Source organism: Morone saxatilis, unplaced genomic scaffold (assembly GCF_004916995.1).
Source record: "Morone saxatilis isolate NCDOM2014 unplaced genomic scaffold, NCSU_SB_2.0 Contig3, whole genome shotgun sequence".
Classification (NCBI taxonomy): Eukaryota; Metazoa; Chordata; class Actinopteri; family Moronidae; genus Morone; species Morone saxatilis.
The window spans coordinates 10114819-10126123 of NW_023339873.1; the positions used below are offsets into that span (position 1 = coordinate 10114819).

An 11305-nucleotide genomic window follows, 5' to 3' on the forward strand; every position below is an offset into this window, starting at 1 on the left:
AAGCTTAATGCAAATGGGTGAAGTTTCCCTTTTAATGTAGTGAAAGTAGTTTAAATAACCTGAGAACCACTGAAATGAACATTATGTTAGATATTTACAGTAAAATGTAGACTGGGGGAAAAAGGAGTCATGATCAGTAAAACAATTAAAGGTCTTAAAACTCTTTTATGTTGAACTCTGTGGGATTTACTTACCTTTTGTCATTTGGTCAGTTTTTTGTGACAACGTTTCGTCTTTGTTGAAGTGATTTGTCGTTTTTTTTGTCAGGACTTTCAAACCTTTTCTTCTTGATGCTGTAAATAATTTAGAACTGATAGCTGGAAAATACTAATTACCTTTCAAGCTACTCTGACTCCTTCTGTAACATTGTTTTTAATTGTACTTCAGATACTGTTTATTATTTTGTTGTATCTGTGTCCTTAAGTGACTGTTTGTGTCTGTTACTAGTGACACATACCGCCTTTACGTCCATACTCCAGACATAGAAGTCAGCCAAAGTGAAACGTAAATGAGGCTATGCTTAAGTGTGTAACACTGACAGGACATTTATTCACCCATCCTCCATCATTATCAGCCATCACACTGACTCGTCCTTGCTAGAGGAGAATAGGCCCTTATTAGAGTTCTGATCTGCTGGTGTTGGCATGTGTTATACACTTTACTACAGGGTCGTATGTGGCACCTCACATACTGCCTACATCAACATAATAGCAGAAAAATCAATGTATCTGACAAACAATGTTATTCCATTCCAATAATGCCATGGCGGCCTTTGTTTCGCTGTTTCGCTACCCCCCCCCACTTTGAAAATCTTTTTAACACAGGCCTGACCTTTTGAATTTTGCTGACCAGCGGAAAGACCAAAATGGGCTGTATGTCTGTAAACCCTCAAGGACAATGACAAAATCCACCGTGTATTACCGACACATAGCAAAATGCAACCTCATAAATGTTTGAAGACAAGCACGTTGCAATACAAAAAATGTTTCTGTCAGAATACTTATTATTCTCTAAAGAGAAGACGAATGGGAGGTCAGAGCAAACGAGCAGCGGTACCACCACCTCGCACACCGAGTTCAGTTTAAAACGCACAGCCGCCGACTTCTTAGATGGCGCTCCAGGGCTGTAGCGTTATTCACCCAGTGCCGAGAAAGTAAACCTGCAAAAACCTTTTGAGATTTCAAGTCGTGTACGTTCCCTTCGGTATTCCACTCTAGCTGTTTAGCTCATCCTCGCATCCAGCTGAGTCAAAGTGCTCCCAGTCGAAGGTACGCTGGAGGCAACCGGCTGTGCTTCAGAAAGCTGGAGACGGCAGAGGAAAGGGAAGGGCTGGAAGGCAGAGGTACTCCGATACTGTCAGACGTGATCCTCATCCAGCCTGTCACCCCTCTGCTCCAGCCACCTCCGCTCATTACCCTCGTTGTCCGGAAGCACAGAGCAAATTCTGCTAACGAGTGTTTGACCAACACGCCGCGCTGTAGCAGAGGGAGACAGGCAACCTGTTTATGACTCATTCTCTGTCCCCGTCTCTCTGTCTACCTCGCTCTCTTCTGCTTTTTTCTGTCGTTTTTTTCCCCCCCTCTCTCCCTCCCACTCCCCTAAGACAGGAGGAGAACAAAGGGAGAGACGTAGAAAAGCAATATAACCTCTTGGCCCTTATCTGCGGAGCACACCAGAGCACGTCTGTCCTTTTGAAGGCCCTCATCTCCCTTTGATTTCAGCCAAATGCTTCAGCGCAGCGACAGATGCTCAACTTTCCATCTGTCGCTCTGACACCCATCTCTTTAGCGTTGGTGAATCTAACTGACTTTGTTTGGGCTGTCTGTCTGGATAAGGTTGTGACATGGATCCTGATGTGAGTGCTAATGTAAGAGATTGTGACGGAGACCTTTACTTGAGACGGATGAAAGAAAACTCCCCGGCACTCTCTTTTCGGGGTCGCCTGCACCGCCTTTTTACATTCTAACATTTTAGACATTTAGTTGACGCTCCTGATACTGAGTGATTTAATGAGGAGTCTAAGGGTCGTCATCACATTACCTTGACAACATTCCTCTGAGATGGCCCGCAGAAAGACATAAAAATTCAAGCCAAGGAGAGTCGTAGAAGGCAGCCTTTTTATGAGAGGAAATTAGAGTGACTAGAGGGGAAAGATATTGGAGAGCGAATATGATTCAGGAGGGAGACGATGACGTAGCACACCTCTTAAATAGACGAGGGCTTGTTTTATGACTGAAGATGAAAGGGGCTTTTTCTCTTCAGACTGATCTTGGGAGGTCATATTTAACTTCAATAAACAGTCATCCATCCCTTTTAATCGCCTCTTTGCTGAGGTCTGTTTTTGAGATCTTCTGCGTCAACCGTAAGCTTGGCATTTGACGCAGAGACTGAAAGCACGCTGACTCACCTTTATCGTAGCAAGCAACAGATCTGCTCTCTATTGCTGATTCACGCATTCTTGATTTATGCTCGTCATCAGTGTTGTGGGATAGAGGAGGTGGAACAGAAAGACTCATGCTAATAGCCCAGACACCTGTTTCCCCCCGTCAGAGCATCAGCAACCTGCAATGCAGAGCAAGAGGTGGAAGAAGTGGGAGGGGTGATTGGAAAGATGGATGGATAGATGGATGGATTGTAGGAGCAGGGGCTGACAAAGATGAAGTGGACGTGTATGACTTTCATGCGAATCCTGCCCTCTCTATAATAACCAGGGGTGGCTGGCACAAAGCGCTTTGGGGAGTTGCTGTAGCCCCTTTTTTCATTTGTTTGCTCGTGTGCCTCTTTGTGTGAGTGCCTCCCTGCAGCTCAGCCGAAAGTGTCGCCTCTCTGTCTGAGAGAGCCGCTGCAGCTCGCACAGTGGGAGATTTGAGGCGTCGAAGAAGCTGCCTGTTTTCAAGGCATCTGGGGGAGCAAACAGGTTTTTTTTAATCCCCTTTGTCTCCTGCGCTAATCCGAAGGATGGACTTCCATTCTGAGCATTATCCTTGCAGGAGGTCTCCATAACAGACCTCTGTTCCTTATATATCACTCTGCTGGGAGCCCCTTTCCCTTTTAGTCTGTGGAGTAAACAAATTCTGGATTAAGTATTTTATGTTACATTCAAGTAAGGAAAGGAAAACGAGGGAGTAGATTAAGTGTACGTGTGTTTATGTGATTTCTTTTTGTGTGCAACTCAAGTTGGGCAGACTGTGTGTCTTGGGTATCTACTAGCAGGGATTTAGCCTTCAGTGTGCTTTCCACCTGTTTAATTTATGTAAAGGTCAACTTTCAGAGCACGCCGGGCTTTGGTCTCTGCATGGTGTCTCCGTAAGCAAACCTACAGCATCGTTTTCAACAGACGGCCTTACAGGCAGCAAGACTGATTTCCAGGAATAGAAAGTCAAACTGGGCGTGTGATAAGACCAAGGGCCTGGGGTTCATTTTGCAATACATACTAATCACCCAGATAATGTTCTTCACTGTTAAACAATATTCCCACATCAGAGGTAGAACCTGTATCTCTCGCCATGTGCAGTCTGCTTATCTCCCCCCCCCCCCCCCCTCCACTCCTCAGGGATCTGTCAGTGTCGGGCTACCTGTGACACTTGTGAATGTGTGTTGAGGCTGCAGACTGACCTGCTCTCTCCTCCTGTCTGTGGCTCTGTGGTGAAATCGATGGCCTCCTGCTGCTCTGGGTTCGTCCCTCTCCAATTCCTCCTCCTCCTCCCCCCGTGGGCTTGTTGCTGCCAAATCAAACCTTCCACAGTTCCCAGCGACGCTTTCTCACCGTGTATCTGCTCATCTCCTCGCCTGGTTCCAGCCCGCTTTGGCCATCTCAGTATTTCTCCGTCTGGCTGTTTCTATGACCACCTCCTTATCAGCTTAGTTGACTGTCTCCTCACTACCTGCAACACAAACTTAGGTTTCAACTTTTGGATGAGTCATGCAGCTATTCTGAGCTCTGCCTGTGACCAGCACTCCATAACCACTCTAAAACAAAGTGTCGTTACTGACTTCAGGAACATTAATATTCTTCGAGGTGGTCACCCGTTAGCCGTAAATTAAACGCCGTTATGAGGATGTTTATTGACAAGAAGCTACTTATTTGATAAATAAAACTGGGAGGACAATAAATTCTCCTTTCTCAGCAGCAGAAGTGGCGACCACAGCGGGTCAGGGATGTAGTTTTCTTCTGTGTCTCATTAATTTCACGGCCCAGCACAATGTTTTAATACCTTCAGGTGTCGTCACTGATTGGGGCTGTAAAGACAAAGCATTGGATCAGTGCGTGTCTCTTAAGAGCCAGGGCTGGAAAATTGTGCTGTCTTTTGCTAACATACAGACATATACGCACTTATATACCGGTACATGCATACAAAATTAATACATACACAAATAGGAGTACTCGTGTGGGGATGTGGGGAAGGAGCCATAGAGAATGACTCTGCACAGAAAATACACACTACACAAAAATAAAAGTTTCCAAGCTAAATCCTGGGTATCCGGTCTGTCACCTCGAACTAATTGACAGAAAAAATGAGTTTCAGAAAACTGCTGCTCCCGTCCTGCTCCGGTAACTTAATTACAAAACCGCGATGCCGACAGGTTTGGCTAGTTCACTACAGTTCACTACAATAAGCCGTGCTTTACGGCGGTATCGGTTTGTAGCAGCAGGACAAAATAAGAGCATAACAAACCTTCTCATCTACTGAATAGACATTAATTACATTAAGATGAAACAAAATATCAGTTATGATGAATCCAAAATAGATATTAACTAATTAGGCACAAAACGCGAACATAAGCTTCATGTTCTCCGTGGCTCTAACAATAGTATACTGTAATTTAATATATCAGTATATACACTACAGTACCATAATACTACACGTCTTAGTCTCACTCAGTGTCTCGCCCACAGCACCATCCGATTGGTCCGGTGAGCGGAGCTGTGTGTCGAGGGGAAGGCAGCAGATATTTCCGAAGTTGCTACAAACGTCTTATTATCGATTTCTTTGATGGCGAGCAGTTACACCGCTGAAGTCATACCCGACGGGACTTCACTCAGTGGAGAAATCAGAAAGTGATGGCTTTGAAATCTGCAACTTTTCACTGCTGCATCAACATTTAGGGAATTATTTCTTTAAAAAGTAACAGCGGCAGTGAAATTGTATTTCACATTGTGATGGTTCAGTTTAGTCTGTGGTTCACATGAAGGAAAAAGATCACATCCAATGATAAAATTTCAAACTAAGGTTCAAATCAGTCGATGACAAGTCAATCGATTAAGTATAACAAGACTACGAGACAAATTATATGGATTTAACACACCCTGGTTTACATGGTTTGTGTCAGTGCAGATTGAAAGCCCATTGAAAGTTCCTTTAGATTTTTAGCTCAGACTTTGTGAGTCAAGTTTAGCCTCATGGGTCCAGTGCATGTGGTTTCCCGTTCACTTAACAAGTAGTAAGAGCCGCTATATTCTGTTTTCGCCGTGCAGGCTGATTCACTCTGAGCCATCATCTCAACTGTGGTTTGGTGATATGAATCAGCCAATAGGGCTCTGCAAGCACAAGGCTGCCCTGCTGCCTGGCTGATAAGTGGGCCACACAGAGTAGATGGAAAATACTGAGGGCGTTCTCTCTCTCTCTCCCTCGTTCTGTCTCGCTCACTCTCTTTTTCTCACTCACGCCGAGCCCATTTCACTTGCACTCCTTCCTCAAACTCTTTCTTTCACACCCCCTTAACGTCTCTCCCTGTGTCTGTGCTGTTCTTTTAAGCGACGGGGTTAAACTAGAGGAGACAGAAAACAGTGGGGTGCTCTTCAGTGCTCGAAGCTTCTTTTTGAAGTTCGTCTTTAAAGTTATCCCTCTTGCGCGCGGTTCAATAGTAGGTGGCTGTCACCTGTTTCATCTGTGTGTCTTTGTAGTGACACGAGGTGTGTAGTGTCGTCTTTGCCTCGCGGTGTCGTCATATTTCATTACAAACATCCCTGCTCTTGTGTCTGTGTGCACAGTACAGTTGACGCAGTGACAATTGTAAAGCACACCTCTATGGTCCTGTGAGCTCTGAACAAAAGACTCTGTTACCTTTCATCAGTCTCTGGTTTTCCCGTCCAGTGAGAGCTCTTTACTCATTTGTTACTCGTTACCTCGTCTCTCAGAACAGGGCTAATTCCTGCACATAATGAAACTCACTCGCAGACTGATTGCGTTTCTTGCTGTTTGGTCATGAGAAATTAATGGAGTGCTGCACAAATACTGCACATTTATTCCCCTGAAAGGAATCAGCCTCCCACCAGTCTGTGTTTTGCCCTGCAGAGGGAATGAGTAAGCAAAAATATCCTGTCGGAATGATTGTTTGACCATATAGCAGATTCCCTAACAGCCTAAATACCTCCATTATTTCGTCTTGTTCATTTAAACGCAGTTTGAGAATAAAGCATACATCTCTAAGCCCTGCTTGTATCCCTGGTGGCTGGCGGGCAGGCAGCAGACTGGGCTATGGCGGAAAATGCCCTGTAAATAAAGAGAGCTAATTTTGTTGCCTGTGGCAGTGATGTGCAAGCTGACCTTATCAGGAGAGCCTCGGTCTGTCTATCCGTCCTCTGTGACTCACCTACTCTGCTCCCTCCCTCAGGAAAGGCGGCCTTCTGTGCGGAGCTAGATTTCAAAAACCTCTCAACCGAGAACAGCAGTGAAATGCAGAGAGCGAGCAAGCGAGCAGGCGGGCGCCTACCGCCTTTGCTGCCTCAGTAAACAGGTGATGCAATGCACCTATGTGCAGTGGCACTTTTGTCCAGCGACGAATGCGATGCAACAGAATGCCTTTTTGCCCCTGACAGACAAGAGGCACAGTGGTGAACGGAGACGGATGGAAATGAAAAGGGAGATTAACAAAGGCTTCATTTGAGGAGGTGCAGTGGTGATGGCAATGAATTGACAGCCCTTCACCAGACATCTATCAGAGGCATTCAGAGGTGTTTTTGGGATGGTGGTGTGCAGGCGGAGAGATGGAGAGATGAGAGAGAGGGAGAGAGAGAGGGAGTGCTGGAGCTGGAGGCCCAGGCACGGTGATGGATCACCTACATGCTGCTGCAGCCCCACCATGCTGAACTCAACCCTCAGGATTGATGAGCCACACCTCTTGTCTCCCCTTCTCCCTCTTCCTGTCATATCTATTATCGCGCCATCACCCTCCTCCTTTCTCCATCTCTTGATTTCGTCACTGTCTGTCTGTCTGTTCTTTCTCGTTCCATTTCTTTCCAGCTCCGTCACGTATCTCCCTCCGGTCCGTCTCACCCTCTAACTTTATCCCGCCTCAGCCTCTCTCTTAATTTCTTTTCCCCCCTCTGTTTTTTTGTCCTTTGTGCCTTTTGACTACCGGACCCGCTCTGCGTGTGAAAATCAGACCATGGAAGTGCCATACTAATAAGGTTAGAGGGAGCATCTCTGTTTCTGGTGGTGACACCTTTATAAAGCACGAGGCCCCGTCGGTGCTCAATCACCACTGCAGGGGCTTACCCACGGGGAGCTCAGCGTGTGTGATGTGTGAGCGAGTGTGTGTCTCTGTGTGTGTACGTGTTTTGTGCGTTACTGCCTTGCCAGGTTTACGGTGGAGCTAGTTGAAGTGGACAACAGCATTAGGGAGGAAACAGATCTGGAGGCAGAGTGAAAGCGAAGGAGAGAAATGACAGCCTGGAGCTCATCTGACCAGCACTGCCTTGTTATGACTCCCTGATGTGTGCACCAGGGGCACACAAAACAGACACTTCCTCCTTTTATTGCCTTACACCACGTCTATCTCTGTTCTGTAGTCTGTCGCCTCACAGCTCGCTTTATGGCCCCCACTGAGGAGCGGGATGTTATCTGCTTATATAGGTCTATGTTATAGGCTCCCTTCTTTCTGTCTTTTCACTGTCTGTGTTTGTGTTTTAGGACAGGGATGAATTTTGAATTACACAGGGGTATGCTGCGCTGCGTGGGGCCGCGCTTTCCACTTCACGTAACAACACAACCACCGTTGCGGCTTCTCGCACCGACAAATGCGGGCAGAGTGGGGAAAACAGGGACACAGTGATTCAAATGTGTTTGGGAGATGTGCAGTGGAAAAACTGTTCAACAGAATCAGCAGAAGACAAAATTGAGTTAACACAATTGCGTGCTCACCCATACAAGCCTGAACTTAGGGACATTACTGCTCACAACATGAACACTGTGTGCTTCTTACATGAAATGCTTTCCATGCCCTGTCCGTAAGTTCACGCGGCTTTTCTGAAGGCTGCAAAACAAGAATCAAACTCTGGTTTTTATTACTGTGAGCTGCTCTGAGACAAGCTACGTTGGTGGCTGCAGCTGTTTCTTTGGGAGTCGGTGATAGTGGTTTTTCTCTCTGCATGCAGAAGCTTTAGACCCGAATGTCATGAATGGCAGAACGGGAGCAGGCAGATCATCGGAATGGCATCAGGAAGCCGGCAGGTGATAATCTCCCCACAACGGTATTCCTATTACAGTTCCCCCTAAGCTGCTAGGAACTGCAGCCTACATCCGTTTGGCTTTTTTATTTGTGTGCAGCCACCAGAAAATATACCATCGGGCATGTATGTATATGTATCTTCCTGGTGATGATAATTAGAGAGAAGAAGGGGAAATGGCCGTGAACACCTCAGCCATGAACGCAGGCCATGGAAGTGACTGCGGCGTCATCATTCCTGACCATAAAAGCTGCTCCGCCAGTCAATGCAGTCTGGGTTCATTCTCTCCTCGCTGCCCAGTCTGAGCTATTTTTAGCCTCCCTGTGCAGCGTGGCTCAGCCGCCGTCGTAGCTACCTGGATATGAGGGCTTTGTCACTCTTGCAGGCTGGAGCAGCACTGATCTCGCAAGCTTTACAGCTTCCTGTTTCCACAGCGAGGACTGCAAAACAACTCCCGCGGTGAAAGGAATGAACAGAGACAGACAAAGAAAAGAGGGAAGACAAACAGATAATAGTGATGTATATTTCACAGAGCTGAAACGAAACAACAAAAGGCATCGCATTCTTGTATTTTTGTACTTTGCGCTTGATGTGAAGACAGAAACAGTATTCTGTCTGAGGCAAGCTGACAATTAACTATTCACGGCAATGCTAAGTTAAAACAATTCAAACGATTATTGACTAACTGATTAAAATATAATTCAGGAAAGAGGAAAACTAGGAGCAATCTCTCTCTTTTTCTGTTTACAGGGTTTTACAAAACAATAAATGAATGATTTGTTTTGTTACCGTACGTAATTTAACACACCATTGCAACTAAAATTACACTCAAAATGAAAGAAGGGACTTAAAAGAGGCATAGTAGGCACAGTAGCAGGCATATATGTATAATTTGTTGTGATGGATTTCTTTTAGGCTATTACAGTGAGCGATACTGAAAAGTGCCTTTTCTAGTGTTTTACATGCGTTGTTAGTCACAGACATTTTGTTAAGGTAGACTTTCTCCTGCAGGTATACAAACCTGTGCCTGTTAATTCGGCATAATATTATTCAGTTTTCCCTGGCACGGTAAACAAATGCTCCAAACACATTCATTTGAAATGACTGCGCCGCAATCCCACGGTGCATTAGGGCTGTTTGAATGAAGTGAGTGCTCAGAGACAGTCCCTGATAATAGTTTCTCCTCTTTTCTTGTGTCTCTTGAGGCTAGCTGTGCGGGCACCAGCTACAACACGTCACACGTGTAACTTTAACTTTGTTCCGTGTTACATCACTCCTTGGTGGCGGTTTTTACTGAGCTACGTTTTGTGGTTCGAGGCTTTTTGATATCTATTTTTTTTTTTTGAATTATGCAACAAACAGGCAACACTTGCGAAGTGATGTAATGTAACATTAAAAGTACCGTTGAGTAGCATCATAGACTAAAAACACTTTTAAAACCTCTCAAGTTGCACACCAATCTTGGGCAGTCTCGCCAAAGATAACACATCCCGGTCTCACTCTCCTCTGCCGGTGGACTGCTGTGGCAAAATTCTGTTTCTCGATGGGTGGTAATCTGAGGATTAATGACAGCAACACATCTGCCAGTCATGTGGCAGCGCGACACAGATGGCAGGGGATGCACACGAGGGACACAGACAGGGAAGAGATTTGCTCCAACATTCTGTCATTCGTCCACTACAACATGCTGTTTCAAAGCTCTGATGTTTTCAATCAGATAAATCCAAGTTCCTCAAGTACACGAGCGGCTCCCACTTGAACAACCTCACCCATGGGTCTTCAGTGAGGAGTTTCGGTGACTTCCCTGATTGAGTAAGAGTGTTTCTCTGCAGTTATTTTGGGGTGTCTGGTCCTTTTGAGGCTGCTAAAATATGTGTCAATTTTTAACACGGCGTCTTTGTATTCTAGTGTCTTTCAACAAATTAAACGGTAACACCAATCTGTTTGTCCTATTATAAGATAACATCAAAATGACACTTTTTTATCTTATAATCTTCACTCTCCCTCCTTTTTTGCTTCAGTGTGTTGCATTTACTTACGTCTGTTGTACGGTTGCCGCCACCAACGGCCCCCACAACAACAGCAGCCGACACTGTGGCTGATGTGATAGGAGTCCCATTGGCTTTCAGTGGCACAGTAATAGCACATATCCAATATGGAGGCAGAAAAAAGATGATCCTAACAATGCCTCTGGCAGCGCCTCTGGCTACAGGGCCAACGCACACACAAACGCACACGCAAGCGCGCACTATCTGTGTTTTGCCTTCCTTAGAGGAGCTGAGGAGCAGGCACATGTGTCTCCCTGAATTACTTTTAAGGAAAGGCAGTGGGAGAGATTCTATCCTTGTAGAAGAAAACAGTCAATTCTGATTTCATAAAACAACACTCTCCCTCGCTGTGTATGTCTCATTCTGTTTATTTCTCTATTTTGCTGCTTTCTCTTCATTCCCACTTTCTTTCTTTGCGTCTGACCAGGTGGTGGGTCCCCCGGCCGCAGGGGCTTTTCGGGAGCGCCCTTCCAAACCAACCACCTTCCGCAAGTTCTACGAGCGTGGAGAGTTCCCGATGGCACTGGAGCATGACACCAAAGGAAACCGCATTGCATGGAAGGTAGGCTCTGCCCTCTGATAACTAATGCTTATGGTTTTCATACGCTATTAATAAAAAGGCTCGGGTGGTAAATTTGCCATCAGGGAACAGAATGTGGATGGGGTAGGTAATCTCAGGAACACTAAATAACCTTTAGGAGCAAATGCAAAGCTATTGGGGCCTAATTAAAAGCTTGCAAAGAAAAACATCAATCAGACCATGATGAAAACATCTCTGAGAGAGCACCCAACAATTATCTGAGATGTA

The 11305-nt window shown here is 45.6% G+C and overlaps 1 protein-coding gene across 1 annotated transcript in view; it reads left to right on the top strand.

Annotated features, from left to right (window-relative positions):
• pacrg (PARK2 co-regulated) overlaps nt 1–11305 on the top strand; it is a 112114-nt gene that overhangs the window by 8652 nt on the left and 92157 nt on the right. Inside the window, exon 2 of the mRNA XM_035674298.1 lies at nt 10925–11059. Within this exon, the coding sequence (XP_035530191.1) occupies nt 10925–11059 (135 nt within the window). The remainder of the gene's footprint in view (nt 1–10924; nt 11060–11305) is intronic.